Source organism: Dipodomys ordii, unplaced genomic scaffold (genome assembly GCF_000151885.1).
Source record: "Dipodomys ordii isolate 6190 unplaced genomic scaffold, Dord_2.0 Scaffold32, whole genome shotgun sequence".
Taxonomy (NCBI): domain Eukaryota; kingdom Metazoa; phylum Chordata; class Mammalia; order Rodentia; family Heteromyidae; genus Dipodomys; species Dipodomys ordii.
This window is the reverse complement of record NW_012267248.1, coordinates 13,044,560-13,065,315: the sequence shown is the minus strand read 5'-3', so window position 1 is coordinate 13,065,315 and position 20,756 is coordinate 13,044,560. Positions and strand designations below refer to the sequence as shown.

Below are 20,756 nucleotides of genomic sequence, written 5' to 3'. Positions count from 1 at the left end.
TTTTCGGTGTGTGCATTTGGTGTTCTGCCAGTCTCTGACAGTGGGTGAACACCCACTGTGTACAAAGTGTACACAGTGTTAACACAGTCTATATCCATGTCTACAAAATAGACAACATATGTCACAACCTGGCAACCAAGAGTTAAGTTTATTGTCTTTAAGACTATTCGCAATGAAATGGGTGCTGGTATCTTATGCCTGTAATCCTACATACTCAGAAGGCTGAGCTTTAAGGATCACTCTTCAAGGCCAGTTTAGGCAGGAAAGTCCTTGAGACTCATCATCAATTAAGTACAAAGTTATGGCTCTGTGGTAGAGCTCAAGGCCCTGAGTTCAAGCCTCCAGGAACAAGCACAAGCACACATACACACACACACACACACACACACAATATTAGCAGTGGTTAATTAACCCAATAGTGATAAAGCTCAGCCAGTATATTGTTTTTTATTATCATATATAGTTGTAATTAGGAATGTTATCATCAATGTTCTGCATCTTTCTATATGCTGAAGTTAATGACCAAATGTTATTAAAAATTGGGACACTAATTATCTGATGTCAATATGCTATGGATAATTAAGAATACTGTCCTTTGGAGCTATGTTAAGTGCTCCTCACAAATCTCATTGTGTTGACACTGTACCTTAAAGATAGCAAACAGCTACAGGTCTGTACATGTTTTCCAGACATATACTCTGTCATAGGACATGCATCATTTACTCTGCCTTGTCTCCAATTAATTTTGTCAGGTAGCAGCAATATCTCTCCCTTTGTGACTGACCTGTATGCAATTGAAGTGCAGAAAATTTGGGTAATTTTTTCCAAGTCTTCTTCAATTGAACTTTGTTTATTGTTTCCAATAGCATAAAGGGAACTAAACTCATAAAAATATATTTGAAACTGAAATGAAAAAACCTTCTTTTTTCAGCTGTAATGGACAGATCTGATAAGCAAGATTTTGATAGCATTCTCTCCTTTACCCTATTACTTGGATCAGTTGGTTAAAACTGTTAATGATCCTTGTGGATCAATGTCTTTCCCTTGTTACTCTAATTTACTGCATTGGGAGATTAGTACAGATGATTTTTTGGATGGCTCTGCATCATTCCACCAGAGTGCTTGTCTGAATCAAATTTGCTTCAATTCATCACCAACAAAGCAAGGAATAAAATAATCAACATTACTTTGTTTTCAGTACACTGGTCCTGAAACAGAGCAAAATAAAGGCTTATCAATGTGATGGTGATCTTCTAGCTTTGCTATATCCCTCAGCTGATTTGACTTGGAACAGTGTGTATGACTATATGAGTAAGTGTGGCAGAGCATAGGAACTAGGCCTACCGGCAATGTGCGTGCTTCTAATCCATGGGTACATGTTTTTATTATTATCAGCATCATGATTCCCATTTTACATTTATAGGTATTTGTCTTCAGATGAATAATGCATAACATTACCATCCACTGCTTTTTATTCTCTGAAATTTGGATTATTGATTTCTTCTTAAATGAAAGTTTTCTGAAAATGTGTCTGTCTCTTATTGTTTTATTAACAAAGAAATGTGAATGATGGTTTGATTCCTCAAACTAATTAATGACTTGCAGATCATAGCTTGCTACAATGGAATTACCAAGCAACTGGTTTGGGTTAGAAAAAGAGTTAACCAAAATTACAACTTGAAAAAATTCAAACTGAAAAACTTTTACTGGTTTAGTAATTTGAATTAATAATTTAGCAATCTTACTACATAGCATCTCTGCTGTTTTTATTTATAATTTCTTTGGTTTCACAAAGAAAATAATCTATATTCAATATACATTGACTCAAGGTCATACCTGAGAATATCTTGCCTAGCAACTCCTGTTGTGAACTTGTGTTTCGTACTTTCTCACTAAAAGTAAAGAGGCAATATTCTGTTAAATCACATTTTAGTTAAAACAGATTTTCTATTACCATTTAAACAAACAGCTTTAACACTAAAGAGTTTTTTTGAAATTATTTATAAATATTATTTCAGTGGAAACACTTCAGTTCACTACAAGCTCTACTCAATAAATATACAGTTGTAAAATAGGAACTATTCAGTTAAGCACAACACACAGTATATGAACTACTTTACATAATTCCATCATTATGGACTATTCTTGGGTAATGATCCCAGAATGTTCTAAATAGGAGGCTTAAATTAAGTGAGTTACTAATTTAAGTCTCCCAAATAAAAGTTATATTTTCCCCATGAAAATCTTATAAACAGCACTTACTTCTTAATCATGTAGAAATTGCTGGGCTAAAATTGCCAAGGATATGAGAAACTTGTTCAAGCTTGAAAACTCAGACAAAAACTCATGACTATCTTTGTACTGAGTTTTCCACTACCATCAATGCATTACCTTTTATAATTCTTTAAATAATAAACTGAGTAACTTAGAAAAACATCTGCCTTGAATGTTGAAAGCTAAATATCACTATTGGGCCTTCTGACACTTACAAAGTTCTTGAATATACAAATTTACTTCCTTTATTCATGAAGACAAATTGTAGATATGAATAACATTTTTAAATTCCCACTCCATGCTAAAGCCACAAAAACGTAAAGCTCCCAACACAACCATGCTACAAGCATAAGCAAAACTTGCTACAGGATCTAATCATAGAAAGATAACATTTTCTTCAAAACTTCCCTTACTACCTTAAGAGGTATAGATACTTCTAGAGCAAATGGTAGGTTATCAGTAAGCACTCACTAGGTTCTAGTCATTTGTGTTGGTCTCACCAAAATTCTATCCCCTTGAGTTAAAATTTAGTTAAGTCTTATTTAGTTTTTTTAAATGAATTAATTGAACTCAGGGCCTGAACTCTGTCCCTGATGCTCTTGGTGCTCAACCATTCAAACACAGTGCCACTTGCAGATTTTTCTGAGTAATTTATTAGAGATAAGAGTCTCAAGCTGGGCATCTATAATCCTAGCTATTCAGAAGGCTGAGATCTGAGGATCGTGGTTCAAAGCTAGCTGGGCAGGAAAGCCTGTGAGACTCTTATCTCCATCAAACCACCAGAAAACCAGAAATGGTGCTGTGGCTCAAGTGGTAGAGTGCTTGCATTGAGCTGTAGAGCTAAGGGACAGCACGCAAGCCAAGAGTTCAAGCCTCACAACTGACAAAAAAAAACCAAAGTCTCATGGACTTTCCTGAGTGGGCTGGCTTTGAACTGGATCCTCAGATCTCAGCCTCCTGAGTAGCTAGGATTACAGGTGTGAGCCATTACCCAGCTAACATTTCATTTAAATTGTTGTCTCTTAAAAAAAAATCTTCCAGATACCCACCAAGGAAAAATGAGTACATGCATTTAGCTTAAAATTAATAGTGTCACAAAATGTTCAGATATTACGGAAATAAACTTCACTGCTTGTTAAGTAAAGTATATAGATCACTAGAATACTGTGCTCTTAGTGAAAACTAATATGTCTAAATTCCTATCTTTCACGCTCCAGAAATGAAGAACAACAAAAAGTTGTATTTTTAACAAATTGTTAAAAGAATATCATTCTTTTTTCTCTATTCCATTCTCCTTCCTTCTCTCTCTCTTCGTCCTTCTATTCCTCCCTTCCTTCTTTCCTTCCTTCCTTCCTTCCTTTTGTTTCTCTTTCTTTCTTTCTTTCTTTCTTTTTCTCCTTCCTTCCTCCTTCCTTCCTTTCTCCCTCCCTTTCTTCCTCTCTTCCCTCCTTCCTTCCTCTCTTCCCTCCTTCCCTCCTTCCTTCTTGCTTTCTTGCTTTCTCTGGAGTTTCATCGTGTTACCCACTCTGTTCTCCATCTCTTGGTTGCAAGTGACCCATCCCTCATTCTCTAACTCCTAAATGCTGTGATTCTGACTACAACAGTGTGACTTGAACCAAGTTCAACTGATTTCTGCCTGCAGATGTTATATGTGTGCTTTGGCTTGCATGCTGTAACAACATTAATGATCCTCCCATTTTTGTTTTTGGTATGTTTTGTTTTTCTTAGCTAGTACTGAAATAAGTATATCTTATTTCCCCTCATGGAGATTGCTAGATTTAATACTACTTTACATAAACGCAAAACATTTTAAAAGGGAAAAAAACCACATTTTTGACAACGTATTTCCTTGAAATATATATCTATCTAATATAAAAATAATTAATTTATTTTCCATATTTATTTTGATGTGCTCCATTTTAAATCATAGAAAAAAGTTAACCTAGCTTAATTGATGAGAAAAATGTCACAGCTGAGTAATATTAATTCATGTGAAGGAAGCAATTTCTGAAATATAAAGGAAAATTACTTTGGGGACTGTATTTTTTAGCATAATTTTATTTGTATCTAATGTGAAATCATCATAGGAGACTCTGGTTATATTTCATTTGGGATGCTGAATAACATCACAAATCAAAGTAAAGAGAATGCTAAAAAGAAATCGTTACTTTGGCTGAAAATCAGATCTGAGACATTGAGAAATGTAAGAAAATTATTGAAATTAAATTATGAAGGACTATCTTTAGAGATTCTAAGATAAGAAAAATAAAATTAACCAGTTTGTCAATACTACAGTCCCAATACTGTGTCCAAGAAGTTATATGTGTTACAGATCCTCAGGAAAGAACATACTTCCCACTATGGCCCATTTCACCTCATAGTTCTTATCCATCTAAGATTTCCTAGGTAATCATTAAAGAACTAAAAATTTTAAGACAATAATCCATGCTAAAAATTATACAACCATATTTTAGGTATTGTAAGGTAATGCTTGATTGTAATAGTTAGGTCACCTCTACATAATTTACTAGGTAACACCTTTGTAGAGTTGCATAACTTTAATCCTCATCTTTAAATCTATAAGAACTATTTTAGCTTGCTAGGACTTCATGAATTCATTCCAAATTTTATTGATATAGTGTAAGATAACTATAATCTATCCATTCATTCATGTACAACGAAGCTGGTAATAATGGAAAGAAAAGTATCTTTTCTGAGATTCCATAAGCTATACTATAGAAATATCATATCCATATCATAATAGTACATTCTCTGAATCCCCTTCATATCTCCCAAAACTGTGAGGTTTTTATACATCTTCCTACAAGAATTAAGTCAAAGTAGAATAATTTATTAAGAATAAAACAAAACAAAATGAACTACTTTTAGCAATATATCAAATATGTGTCAAAAGACACACAAAAGGTAAAATTCCACTATAGTCAATTATGTTATTTTATTTCCAAACATCTAATTCTCCCTACACTGTCTGTCAGAAAGATCTGATTTCCAAAAGTAACCTCCTGCATAAGTCTTTCTCACAAATCTTAGTTCATCCAATCTGTCATTGCCTTTTCCTAAAGTCACCCTGAAAATTGCCCTCAATATTTTATTTTCTTTTATTTTGTATGATTTAACTATGTGTAATGGATGTTATGGTGTGGCCTCATTCCCCTTGATGAAGGACAAAATAAATAATTTGCCTGGCTGCTGAGACAGCTGCCAGGAAACAGACATCAGTTCGATACATCCTTTTGTGGGTTTCTGTTCTAAAAAAACAATCACCTTGTTCCTGCTTTGGGAAACCTACATCCACCCCACAGAAGACAAAACAACCTAAGGGTTCAAAACAGATAAAGATGCCCATCAAGATGGCTGAAAAAATCCAAGATTACATCCCAGTTCAATCCTCCCTCTGCCTGCTTTCTTTCCTTTTTTGTTTCTGATGGTTTGATCCCCAAAATACCCTCAAATAAAATTTTAGCACACCTATCTTGATCTTCTTGGTTTTTTTCATCTTAGAGATGCAATTTGCTCATTGTTCATATTCTCTTCCATAGAGTATCAGTTTTCATCCTAATTCCTTCCAGGTGCTTTCCAGACACCAGCAATCATATACTTTGTGAATAAGTATACATATTTTTCAGCTGTTTATAATTTTCAAGTAAACAGAAATATATTTAGCATTGGGTTACTACTTTGTCCATTTGTTATGATGTGAAGAGGGATCTTATGTCTTTCATTTGTCTAGGCAACGGCATGAATCTAAACAGTTAGATGTCTCAACTTTCACATTCCATTTTCATGTCAATATGCATACAACAAAATAAGCAGGAACATAGTATATGCACCATAAATCACAAGGATTATTTTCATTGTTAAAATTGTTGTATCATATACGACTAGAGAAGGAGTTTACTGTTATTGTTCTGATAAATGCAATAACCATTAAGGTTAAGTCAGACTTGTAATATTCAGTTAAATCGTATGAGACCGTATAAAAATCACAATCTATTTTCTTCACATTTAGATTAGCATTGTCTCTCCCAAATGTAAGCAAACATACACACATTCATATGAAACAAATCTAGTTTGCTTTAAACAGAAAAGTTTCAGCTATATAAAACCACTGTGAATATAAAAATATATAGAAAATCGATGACCTATTAAGCCCATGCAGTTTTAAACTGAAAAATTGAGCAAAAGATATTTAGAAAACAGAAAAAGATCCCCAAAGTGGCCAATTTAGCAAATTGTATTTGTAGTACCACTCCAGCAAAGTTGTATGTTGTTTAAAAATAAATTAAAATAACACATCTTTAGAAGAATAAGACAAGTTTACTGTAGCTCACTAGATTTAAAAGTTCTTGTTAATACTTCCAAAAGATAGCTCTAATGTGTCAATCATAAACCTAAAATGTATTAAACCCATTTTTTTACATTCAGTATGATATATTTCAATACTAATTATGGATGAACATCTGGGGACAAAGGCACTTGGGAGGGATAAATGAGAATGCAAAAAGGGCTGATACCAATCACGATGTATCTGTGAATGAATTTCTTGAATGGTAACTCATTTATACAACTACTTAAAGAAAATCAAAAGATTTTTTTAAAGATTGAATAGTGCGAAAACCATTCACTAAATGAGTAAAATCCAAGTATCAGTTAATTCAATTATTTCTTTTGTCCAATTACTAGAAACTTAAGTTTCTGTGTTTTATCTCAGACATCTGCTCATACATGAGAGATCTGATTTGCAATAGCCTTTTAAATAAACGTCAGAATGAAACCTTTAGTGTAAGAACCTACTAATCTGTTCAAAATGGTAAGCTTGAGACCATATGTACAGTTTTCGTCATACAGATATAATTTAAATAGGTAACATTTTGTGGAAATTGGCATCAAAAGGGAGAATGGCTTAGGCTTGGGCTCTAAAAATGTGGAGGAATAACACTGATGGCTTTAAGACAGACAGCCAAGGCTGTCTACTGTCCTTGACGATCTTATGAGTAATATGATGATCACAAATCCAATACTCTAAAAGAAAGGTCAGTTTTATTAATGATCACATGTATCACTTGGCTGCATAAATTATATAGCATCTCCTTTCAGCTGCAAGAACTTTTCAAATGGTTGACAAATACTCGAAATTCTAAAATTTCTTCCAATAAGACTTTCCTAAAGATTCTGACAGCTTCCAGGTTCTAAAACTTACTTCCAAATATGTATTTCCTAGATAATCCTTATTCTAATAAAAACAGAGGGTGGTATCTCATCAAAGGCCAATATAGAATATAGATTTTAAAAAATCCCAAACAAACTAGAGCTACAAGTTCACAATTAACACTTTCACTTCCTTTGAATCATGGAATCTGCCAAGTGCCTAAGTCCAGTCTTACTAACATTCAGATAATCCCTAAATCTATGGATAAACTTAAAAATCTCTCACACAAATTTAAAAGCAGACTTACCACATGTCATATATATATATATATATATATATATATAGGTATATAGGTATGTGTATACATATATATGTTAATATGTACCTCTACCTCTTTCATTATCATATCACTTATAATCATGAGCAAATACCACATCAGAACAGTAACAATGTGAAAAATATGCTTTGCTTCATGTTAATTAATATGCTTCGAGTTAATTAGTATATCACCTCTCTTCCTTTTGAGCTTCCAGCAGCGTGCTTTGGTTAATCACAGTTTAAACTGGTATACAAATTAAACCAGAATTCTGGAGATCTTAATGAGGATGGTTAGTCGTTCAGGGGAAAGGAGGAAAAATCTAAAAGTGGAAATAATCCATAAACTGGGATAATCAAGTTTACTGTAGCAGGGCTAGCTATGTAAGCCAGAGCCCCAACTTGGGCCCAGACACATGGTGTGTTCAGGAAAGACAAGCACACAACATACCTGCTTGTCCAGTGGTGATACTGACAGCTGCGAAGAGCCTCTGGGATCGGCTTAAGTCGGAAACTCCATTTACAGCTTCAACTTCGAAAGTGTAATTGGCGTGGGCGAGCAGGTCCATGACAGTGACATAGTTATCCTCCAGGCCGGTCTGCTGGGGCATGTATCCAATGTTACTCCCACAGGGGACACACTCGCCCTGCTCCCAACTGCAGCGCTTGCACAGGATTCGGTAGGTGACATCGTTCCGTCCCCCATTGTCTGCAGGAGGACTCCATTCCAAACTCACTGTGGTCTGATTGATATTGAAAATGAGGTTCTGTGGTGCAGATGGAGGCCCTTTAGAAAGCAAAAACAAACAAGTTAGCAAAATTGAAAGGAGAGAGAGAGAAAGGGGAAAAAAAAACAAGCAAACAAACTAAAGAAAATGAACACAAGGAGCTATATGGGATACGAAGGCTCAATTACCAAAGAGAAACCTAGCTGAAATGCTTGCTTTCACAGAAACCTTTCATTACCTTTACTAGTGAAGCTGTATAAAAGCCTCCTTGAATTGATTTGGCAGGAGGCTTTATTTATTTTTCCATTTAATATGTCAAAATGCAAACAGGATAACAATTGTCTTTGTACTTTTGCCACGATCTTCAGTTAGTTCTCTTCCAAGCAATTAAAGAAGAACAGTTAAGATATCTATAAAAACAGTAGCGTGGTTCCTTAAAAATATTTTCCCTTTTAGCCATATAACATTGGATACATTTATTCATTATTCACACACTCAAGAATGATTTTTAGTGATGTGTAGAACTGACTTTGTATTGTGAGAGATCAAACCTTCATTAATTGAAGTACCAAATGTGAGACTTGCTCTACTGATGGAATTTGCAAACTGAAAACATCTGTGTTTGCTTATGTTTCATATTATTTTTAATTTTTTTATTGTAAAGATACTGTACAGAGGGGTACAGTTACATGAGTAAGGTAATGAGTACATTTCCTATTGAGCATTGTTACCCCCTCTTTTGTTTTTCCCCTACCATCCCTTTCCTCCCCAAATCCTCCCACCCTCTGCCCCTGAAGTTGTAAAGTTCGTTTTCAACATAGTGTCTTGTACATCTCATTGTTACAATGGTCAACCTGTATCCTTGTTTCAACATTTTGTTATTCTCCTTCCCCTCCCCAAAATAGGAAAATGTATATACATTTTTCATATTCTTTTTTTTTGGGGGGGTCCGGTTGTGGGGCCTGATTTCTGGGCTTGGGTGCTGTCCCTCAGCTCTTCAGCTCAAGGCTAGCACTCTACCACTTGAGCCACAGCACCACTTCCGGCTTTTTTCTTTTTGCTTATGTGGTGCTAAGGAATCAAACCCAGGGCCTCATGCTTGCAAGGCAAGCACTCTACCACTGAGCCACCTTCCCAGACCATTTTTCATATTCTTTTTGAACTGCAATGTGTGTGTGTGTGTGTGTGTGTGTGTGTGTGTGTGTGTGTGTGTGTGTGTGTGCCATTACCAAGGCTTGAACTCAGGGCCAGGGTACTTTTAAGCTTCTTCTAATGAAGGCAGGAGCTATACCACTTAAGACAGCTCCACTTCTGGTTTTATTGTGGTTAATTTGAAAGAAGAATATGAGGTGGCTCACACCTGTAATCCTAGCTATTCAGGAGGCTGAGATCTAAGGAACGTGGTTCGAAGCCAGGAGGGCAGGAAAGTCCATAAACTTTTCTCTAATTCAGCACCAGAAAACTGGAAGTGGTACAGTACTATCCTTGAGCAAAAATTGCTAAGGGCCAGCACCCAGGCCCTGACTTCAAGCCCTTCAGATCAGATCTCAACCACTTGAGTAGCTAGAATTACATCTGTGAGCCATCAGTGCCAAGCAGGATTTTAATAACTTTTAATTTTATAGTATCTATAAAAATGCATGTGAAAAATGTTATTTAAATGCCTGTTAATTGTAGAGACATTAAAATTTCCCAGAAAATGAGAAAAGATACACATATATTATTCTCAACCTTATCTTTCTTGGAAATGTTTCAAATATTTAAGAGTAAGTGCAGAGTAACCAAGACTGTATATTCATAAATTCAGTCCATGTCTCAGGAGTGCCACATAGGTACAGATGAGTAAAAGGGATCTGAGGGCTTTTGTAAGTTTCTTCTTGTGAACTTACTTGTGCAGGCGACATATGGTGGGTCAGATGGAGCTCTGTAATACCCATCTTCACATTCACATCTTGAGGAGCCTTCTCGATCAGAAAAACTATGTGTCGGACAACGTGAGCACTGAAGATCTTGTGAGGAAGATTTGTAGAAGCCACGGCCACAGGCTAGGTATGCAAAGAAAATACAGATAGGAAGATGAGAATATATAAACCAATTAAAATTGTAGAGGAAATTACTAAAGAATAAAATACTAAATTTGCTTGGTTAAAACAAGACAAAAGAACAAAGGAGTTGTTCAGATGAAAAGCTTTTCCCGATGAAGTATTTATTTTAGTGTAAAGTAGTAACAATGTAAATACATTTTTACAACAAAGTAATGAGTTGTGCACTGGTAGCTCCTGCCTGTAATCACAGCTGCTCTGGAGAATGTGATCCAATAGTTACAATTCACAGCTAGCCCAGGTAAGAAAGTCAGGAAGACTTTTTTTTTTCATGATTGTTTTTTAATCATCATTAAATAGTTCTACAAAAGAGTTGACATTTAACAAAGTAGTATATGAATACAATCTATCTTAATCAATATCACCCCTTTCAACATCCTCATCCAACCTTCCCTACCCACCCATTTCCTCACTCTTCTTAATTTTGGTGTTTTATTTTGATGAACTTTGACTTGGCCTTTCTAAGGAATTGCACTATTTGACTTATCCCTTTAACTCCAAGTATTGAGCAAAAACCAGAAGTTTGGAGGTGTGGCTCAAATGGTAGAGCTCCAGCCTTGAGTTAAAAAGGCAAACAAAAGCAAGAGGTGCTAAATTTAAGCCTCTACTCACACCAAAACACATAAAAATAATAATAAACAATAGCAGAAATATAAAACAGAGCTAATAGAAGCTGGTTTTGATCCAAAGTTAAGAATCCAAAACTGAACAGTATCAGAATTTAGTTAGGACAAAAATCTTAATTTTGTTTCTGCAGAATAAAAAACATAATTAAGCTTTGAATTCAAAAAAATTAAGTGGTCTCTAGGTCTCTAGCCCATTCCATATCATCTTCTTATGATAAAGAAACTAGGAATTAAGGGTTAATTTGGCTGTGTTATTGAAATATCAATAAAATTTTAATTATCATATTATTAATAGTAATATGCAAAAACTTTATCTTCTTATGTCAGGAATACCTATGTCAAAATTTTAGGAACTCAGAAACACAATTTCAGCCCATAAGTAATAACACAATTTCATTCTATTATATGGACATTTTTGGTTACTAACATAAGGAAATCCTAAGAAAGAGCTGACTTTATCACCCAAAACAAGGAGAAAGGCTTATAGAACCACTAATAGAATATCTCTCTGGTTCTCTGGAGCGGAGAGGTTAAGGCCTCTGTCACACTGATGAAGCAACTGCTATCAGACATGTAGGGAGGAAAACACGTGTCTTCTACCTCTCAACCAAGTTGGTCTTATTCACTTAGATTCTGTCATGGACTTAGGAAACCATGCACCAGTTAATATTCCTAGATATTTGAGAGATTTATACTTATCATCAATTAAAATTAGAATGTTAAATATTTTCATTATTTCAATTCATTGAATATATTCAATACATCCTCTGTATTTGTGCACTTCAAGTTTTATTTTAAATAATCACCTAAATCATATCTACAAGGAAAGTTTAGTGAATACTTAACAAGAAATTCATTTAGACCTTAATTTGTTATTTGTACCACAGGGAATTAAAGCAGAAATACCCTTTTGTTCACATGCTAATAAGTACTTAAAAAATCATTCTAATAGATCAACAGTTGGGTTTCACAAAAATAAGTCTGCTTCCTTGAACAAGATAGATATTTCATACAGACTTAAAATTCAATTTAAAGATGCATCATTCATAAAAGATCTACAGAAGCATAACAATTTCCCTGTAAACACTATGCTCATAATGGGGCTGCTGGGCTGCACTTCCTAGGCTTCACAGTATACCTATAACCCAAAAAAGCTTTTTGCATCTTCATAGCAATTATTTCAATTCTAAAGCACAAACAATGAATTTAATAACAAAATAATAAACAATATAACACCTCTGTATCTGATTTTCCCATACTAAAGATTGTAACTGGGTAGAGTCATAGATTTAGTTTAGATTCGTGAGGATGACAATCTACTCTTTTTTTTTTTTTTTGGTCCGGTCGTGGGCCTGAACTCTGGTCCTGGGCACTGTCCCTCAGCTCTTTAGCTCAAGGCTAGCGCTCTACCACTTGAGCCAAGGTACCACTTCCGGTTTTTTCTTTTTGCTTATGTGGTGCTGAGGAATCGAACCCAGGGCCTTTGGCATGCAAGGCAAGCACTCTACCACTGAGCCACCTTCCCAGCCCGACAATCTACTCTTTAAATCTCCACTGTGCCATTCAAAAAAGCAAATAGAAGAAAATGCTTTTCTATCTGATTCATGAAGTCTTGGAAGTGTTCAAAATAAATAATGATTAGAAAAAGGAATAAGGAGAAGGAAAGGGAGAGGGAAAAATGAAAGGAAATGGGAGAGGGAGAGGAAGAGGTAGAAGGGAAACTATACTGACCAGCCATAAATATAAATACAGATGTATATAAGTACATATTATGTAGAATAAATAGTATATATACATCATATACATCAAATAATATATATCATACATTTAATACATGTTATATATCCTATATTATATGTGTACTTACATTTTACAGGGGAAATTTTTTAGAGGATAGGGATATGAGGCAAATGATTTGACATGTATTACATCAGGTTCCACAATGAATAGGCAGACAACTATAGTGCACTAACAATCCTCCAAACTTCCTTTGCCCATTTTCAATAAAAGTCAGTAAGTCTGCAGCCTCATTTTCATCAGGAATTAAAAAGTGTATTTGTTGTTCAACTTAACATTATTTCTGCAATATATCTATAATACCCAATGTTTAGAAATTTAACATTTTTATTGCTCAAGTTCCAAAGTACACTAAATTCTATTTTCCTTTTAACAGATGGGAAAACAGATTTGAAGCAAAAGTAACCTGGATTCTTCAAATAATTCTTCTCGTCTGGTTTAAAAGTGGATATAGGACACAGAGCCTGTGACACATGACCGTATGCTGTTTCCCAAAGTTGGAGTCTCATTTGCTGCTTCTTTAATAGTCTCATGAGCTTTAGTGACCCTAACAGTAATTTTGATGGAGCTTTATTTTCTTATACATTGCTACTAATTTACAGCTGTTTAAGAAACTATGAAATGATATCCCGGCACTTCCTTAAGAAGAGATATGAAGTAGTCCTCCTTGATTTCACTATGGATGATGGCATGAGTCATATGTGCAGAATGCTGGAATCCATGTACAGCTATCAATTAAATAGATTCAGTACCGGAAAATTCTTACACTTTTTACTTTGAAGTGATATTCTGTCATAATTGAGTTAATATTGAAAATTATAAGTTATAACAAGCCAGTTTTCACTTAACTTCTACAGAAGACATCAATTTAGAGTTATTAAAATTAAGTTAAAATTAAAATTAAAAATAAAATTAAGTATAAAACCTTCAGAGCAAGGGTATTAAGAGTATATAGCCTAGGATGTGTAGAAACAACAGCCTAATCTTGGGCAGGAAGTAACCAATGCACTTAAAATTAGAAACTGTGATAGGATGTATGAAATTGCAAGAGCCAGATGCTCAGTGAGATAAATTAGGGTGAAATGGTATATCTGTGAGGCATGCACACAGGCATATACACAGTGGTCTTCAACCACTCCATAAAAGCCAACATAGAAATACGGGTAGGTTCTTTTCAGCATAAATGTAGCTGATTTTCCAGACAGTACTAGGTAAAAATTTTTAGATATAAATAGTTCAAAGGTAAATTCCTTTTACGCTTATTAGATCTTAAAAAAAGTGTTTAGAAACTGTGCAACAACTTTACAAAATTCTTTCTGTGCTTTATTTCTCAATTATCACTATTGTACCTGAACACAATGAAAACTTTAATTGATATAGTATGTACACTATATAAAAATTTTAAAATATAAATTAGAAATATACCATTTTAACATCCTGCTCTCTGATTTATTTTAACTAAATGATAAATGGATAAAGACTACAGATAGATATTAAACTTGTCTTAAAATACATAATTGTTTATGTAAAAGTAATCTCTACCCTTAATAACAGTGTTTTTCCATTATTAAGCAAGATGGAGATTGATTCTTTAGACTTATCTTTGAGTCTTTGGGGCCTTAATGAATAAAACAACAAGTTCATTATCCTAGAGCCATGAATTGTAATCATGTAAGATTTCATATGCTAAGTGAGTTCTAGACTTTAGACTAAAAATTATTAAGAAAATGAAAAAGAAAAAATATATCCTAGAAAATGCATGAGATTTCTGTACACAAAACAGTAATATCTGCTAAAACCATATTACAGTATTATATCTTTCCTATTTATTGTCATAAAACTTATGAGACTCTATTGGTTTAAATTTAACTATTTGAAAATAATAATATATTGCCCCATATAGCAAAACTTAACTCGAATAAATTTGAGATTGCATTCCATAACAAGGAAAAGAAAAGGCTTATTCATATATTAATTGCTTAAAAATAAGAGTGTACAAAAATTTTAAACATAAAGGTATTTAAATATGAGACAGTTGATATTAAAGTTTTGCATTCTTTCATTTTTATTGGTGTGTAATTATTATACAGTATAATGGGTTTCATTCTGATGCTTTCATACATGCATTCATATATTAATTGAGTCCTATTCATTACTCATTTCTTTCTCTGTTCTTCCCTTTCTCCTCCTGCTGGTTCCCTTCCTCTTCCAAATAATCTCCTTTTCATAGGCATATACTTTTTAATATCTAGATTCCAAATGAGAGAAAACATGTGACTTTTTGCATTTCTGAGTGTGCCTTCCTATGATTACCTCTATCTCCATCCATTTTCATGTCAATGATATAATTTCAAGGACAATAGTCTATTATGAGAATATGCCATATTTTCTTTAACTGTTCATCTATTCTGATGCTTTGACTCAGCCAAAATCATAGCATTACCATTAGACTCTGGACATGTTTATTTCTAATTTTTCTATTTGATCAGTACTAAAATCCTGTAGGTCTTAGATATTTTCTTAAAAATATTATATCTGTAAAGAATGAATAAAACACATCCAGTATAAAATCCTAAACTAAAATGAAATATTATCCAGAAATTTAATAAATCTGAATTTTAAGCAAAATAGTAGCCTCTAAAATAATACATTAATTAAAGCAAACAAAACTAAGGTATCTGATCAAAGGTTTCTTCACCGCAGTTATAAAAATGGCCAGGACACTTATAAAAAAAAAGATACACTATATATAGCTATTAGAAAATTGAAAGAATCTTAGCTACGGTGAATAATGCTGTGATAAACTTAGTTGTGCTGGTAGCATTAGTATGGCCTTGTTTATGATCATTTGGGTAAATGCCAAAAGTGGGATTGCTGGATCATAGGGGAGTTCTATGACCTCTTTTGAGGAACCTACATACTGCTTTCCAGAGTGGTTGGACAAGTTTACACTCCCAACGACAAAGCAGTAGGATTCCCTTTTGGATACATCCCCTCCAACATCTGTTGTTACTAGATTTCTTGATTATAGACATTCTAACTGGGATGAAGTGGAATCTCATTGTTGTTTTGATTTGCACTCATTTTATGGCTAAAGAAGTTGAGCATTTCATCATGTGTCTATTGGCTATTCTTATTTTCTTTTCAGAGAAGTTTCTCTTTAAATCTTCAGCCCACTTATTAATCAGGCAATTATTTCTTTGGGGAACCAACCCAGATGTCCTTCAGTAGATGAATGGATCAAGAAAATGTGGTATATTTATACAATGGAATTCTATGCCTCCATCAGAATGACATCACCCCATTTGTTAGGAAATGGAAAGACTTGAAAAAAATCATATTAAGTGAAGTAAGCCATGCCCAAAGAAATGTTTGCCCCATGGTTTCCCTTATTTGCAGTAACTTGTATGTGTCTAGGACAAGCAGAAAAGATCAAAAGCTACATATAAGATGATGCTTACCGAAATGAATCCCAAGAAAGGGACACAAGAAGTTTTATCTTTCTTGCTGATGTTTTTAATGTACTTAAAAAATATCATGTGATGTTTTTTGTTTCTTTTGCATGCTCTTCCCCCATGGTATAACCCCTGTATTTGAGTACAGTGCCCTGCATCTTGTATATACATTTTTCTAATTTGGAGAGGGGAAGGGAAATAACAAAAATGCTGAAATAAGGATACAGGTTGACCCATTGTAACAAAGACACTATGTTGAAAAGTCACAATGTTGAAAACGAACTTTACAACTTTGGGGAGAGAATAGTTGGGGAGGTGGGGAAGGGAGAGATGGTAGGGGAAAAACAAAGGAGGAGGCAAAAATGCTCCATAAAAAAATGCAGTCATTACCTTACTCATGTAACTGTAATCCCTCTGTACAATAAAATACGTATTAATTTTTTTAAATGAAAGCCACAATGAGACACGACAAAATCTGTAGAAATGCTACAATATAAAGGATAACAAATTTTAGAGACGATAATAAAGAAGAATTAGAAAAAAAACCCTTCACTGCTGGTAGCAATAAAAATGCATAGACTCTTTGAGAGAGATTTTCAATTTCTAAAATGGACCAAAAATAAAACAAAACAAAAACCTCTACCCTCAAATATTTACTTAAAAGAGCAAAACCATACTTCCACACAAAAATTTATACATAGATATTGAGAATAGAACCATTCCTAATATTCAACAAGGAGAAACAACCCAAATATGCATCCACTAATGAATTAATAAATGTAAGGAAATATTACACACAAATCAAAAGAGTTATTTACAGACACATTGGACAATAGAGATGAATCTTGATAAAATGCTACAGGAAAGAATTTAGTCAGCTTTTTAGCATTAGAGGCTAACATCTAATGAATTCAAGGCCAGCTTAGGAAGAAGTAGCAAGACTGTCTCAAAAACACAAATGATATGTGGTAGAATTATTGACTAACATGCACAAAGGAAAAAACACAAAACATTACCTATTGTATAATTATATTTAAATGAAATAGCCAAAATAGGTCAATCTGAATAGACAGATAAGTGGATGTCAGAGGATAGAGCACAGTAAGAAGTGGTACTTGGCCCTTAGTGGGCACAGGGGTTAATTTGTTTGCTATAGTCCATGCTTTAAAATTGATTTGTACAGCTGATTCTCTTACTATACTAGAAGCCATTTAATTGTATACTGAAGTGTGTGAACTGTGTGGTGTGTGAGTTAATTTTAATATAGAGATGTTATTTAAAAAAAAACAAGTCCATTAATAGTGTGACTTCAGATCTGAAGATTCAAGTTGGAAAAAATAAGAAAATAGCTAATCTCATATATTAACTCATTTTTCTAACATGTACTGTCTATATATGACTATTTTATGAACTTGCATTTAGCTGTAGGAAATTTCTTATGTTTTTTAAAAGCTAGGAAATATGCTACACACATATATATATATATATTTAAATATATTAGTTTTGTGTGTAGTTTTAGTTTCAAAAGAACAATTACCTTATATGAGAGGAGTAATTTTACCATGTAAAGAAATAGAGCTTCAGCTAGGCATTAGTGGCTCACATCCAACCTCTTAGCTATTCAGGAGTTTGAGATCTGAGTATCATAGTTAGAAACCAGCATAGGCCGAAGAGTCTGGGGGGCAACTCTTATCTCCAGTAAAGGACCAAGAAAACAGAAGTGGAACTGTGGCTTAAATAATAGAGTGCTAGCCTTGAGCAAAAAAGCTTGAGGATAGGGCCCAGACCCTAACTAAATTCAAGCTTCAAGACTTGAAGGAAAAAAAGAAGGAAAAAAAAAGGAATGAAAAGGAACAGGGCTTCATCAATCTCAATCTTAAAGCAAAGAGGAATTTCTGACACATTATGTAAAAATAGTTGGTTTTGGTTAAATTTATGACTAGAACTTAAACATGTATATTGTTTACTGATGGTGCTTTACCAGAGAAGGGATTGTTTCCTTCACCACATCATGCTTGCCCGACCTGTCCCAGGACCTGACCATGTGCAACTAGCCTCAGCTTCTTTAGGTCCTACTCCATTGCCAGACCTGTGATTTTAAGCACACAAATTTTTTTTCTGAAGGAATTATGCGTGTCGGTGTGTAAAATATGAGGCTTTGCAGATGTTTCCGGCCACAGTTACACAGCTGAAAAGAGTTTATTAATTATGAACTATAAGTGGATTGTTCTGTAATTGAAACTTTCTGGGCTTTCAGATTGTTGTAGAATCTATACCCATACATAGTTGGGGATTGTAATGAGTGCTGTTATTTTATTTATTGCAGATGGACATTGTACTTAATGCCTGCAAAGCCGGTCTGTTTCCATAGGAGCTTTCAAATATTTGTGTCATGTTAATATCTCTGGTCTTACACCGCCAAGGGGAAAGCACAGCTTGCAGGAATCATACTCCCACTGCTCAGAGTGCTGACCTCATCTGGGATGGACAGATCCAGAATCTGTATTTTAATCCTATTGACCATGCCTCAGTGGGAATAATTACCAGAGTCTGCCTGAAACCCAGACCTCCCATCCCTGACATAGTGTGATTTTTCACATTGAGAATGAGCAGTGGGCAGGGAGGATAAAGACAACATGATGTAATGCACACATTACAGTTTGTGAAGCTTCATGTACGTTACACTGCAGCTAAGTTGCAAGAATTTAGCAAAGAAATTATGCAGAATGTGAAGGCTGTAAAAACAGATACCCACGTACCTGAAAACACTTTGGACATTTTTTAAGCTATAGAGGACATTCACTAAGGAGACTCACCTATATGTGTATGAAGGGTTTTTTATTTCATTTTATTATTTATATTAAAATATTATGGACACTATGTGATAGAAATGAAGCATACATACAAGTATCTTTAAAAAGAGTGATTTTAAGTTTTATAATGCAAAATGGGTTAAAACAAGGCAGTCTGTAAATATTTTAATTTTCATTTTAATTGAATCATTAGTTTGAAATAGTCTAAGATTTTTGCTGGGGTGGAAAATTAAATGCTATTTTATGAATATTATAGTAATTTTGTGGTCATCAACAAAAGACAAGGAAATATAAAAGAAAAAGTGAAGCAAGAATATTCTAGATCACTTTTGTCCTCTTATTCTATTTTATACTTAGAAGACTATGATAAAGAAGTAAGATAATAACCCAAAAAAGATATGTGGATTGCAAATAAACATAAACAGACCTATGAAAAATCCACTATACAACCTAATAAATTATTAAGTATTGTCATACTGGATTTTAATTATTGATGTCTTATTACTACCTCCTAGGTATTATGAGCAAGTCATTTTCTTAAACATTTCTGTCTGAAAAAGATCATTCAAATAAAACCATGGCAATCTGACTACCCAAGTTAAATCATTACCTGAAATGCTATCTTTGATCTTTTATGCCATCTCCTAGCTCAAACCAGATGGGTACCTAAACACACACACACACACACACACACACACACACACACACACACACACACACACACACACACACAATCTACAGTACATTCAGACTTTAACTGGTGTCTCAGCAGGGCTGACCTGAATCAGCATCATAGCCCTACAGTGCCCATGGTTGCCTATCAGGGCTTTTCTGCCTGGTGATTTATCACTAGGTCTCAGGTACCACTGCTAAACCTTGTATGGAAAAATGCTGCAAGATATGCACGTTTATTTTGGCTCCTGTAGGTAAGAATACAAAAATGGGTTTTCTAAAATCCTCTAACTTCCTTTAAGGAAAAAAAAAAAAAACATATCTTCTAAAAAGGAAGATTCAAATGAATCTGCAAACCCAGATGTATCTCACTGACTACTGTCCTCATAGGTCAACTCTGGGAGCATGCCATGTGTGTGTGTGTGTGTGTGTGTTTGTGTGTGTGTGCGCATGTGTGTGTGTGATCTAGAACAAAACTATTATGAAAAAGAGCTTGAAGTAAGGAGGTACCTTAAACAGTGTCACATTAGGAAGATTTCAGATCTGAGACACAATTTACTATAGTATTTATGCCCCTGTCATCTAAAATCTGAGGATCACCGTTCAAAGCCAGCCCTGCAAGGAAAGTCCATGAAGTCCATGAGACACTTATCTCCAATAAACCACCAGAAAACCGAAGTGATACTATGGCACAAGTGGTAGAGTGCTCTCCTTGAGCTTGAGCTGAAGAGCTGAGGGACAGTGCCCAGGCCCAGAGTTCAAGCCCCACAACTGACAGAGAGAGAGAGAGAGAGAGAGAGAGAG

The 20,756-nt window shown here is 34.4% G+C and overlaps 1 protein-coding gene across 3 annotated transcripts in view; it reads right to left on the bottom strand.

Annotated features, from left to right (window-relative positions):
- Positions 1-20,756, bottom strand: part of Epha7 (EPH receptor A7) — a 167,802-nt gene that overhangs the window by 94,377 nt on the left and 52,669 nt on the right. For all 3 annotated transcript variants that reach the window (XM_013016706.1, XM_013016705.1, XM_013016704.1), the window contains exons 4-5: positions 10,377-10,532; positions 8,211-8,546 (exon numbers count right to left, since the gene is read on the bottom strand). In XM_013016706.1, coding sequence (XP_012872160.1) covers positions 8,211-8,546; positions 10,377-10,532 — 492 coding nt within the window. The remainder of the gene's footprint in view (positions 1-8,210; positions 8,547-10,376; positions 10,533-20,756) is intronic.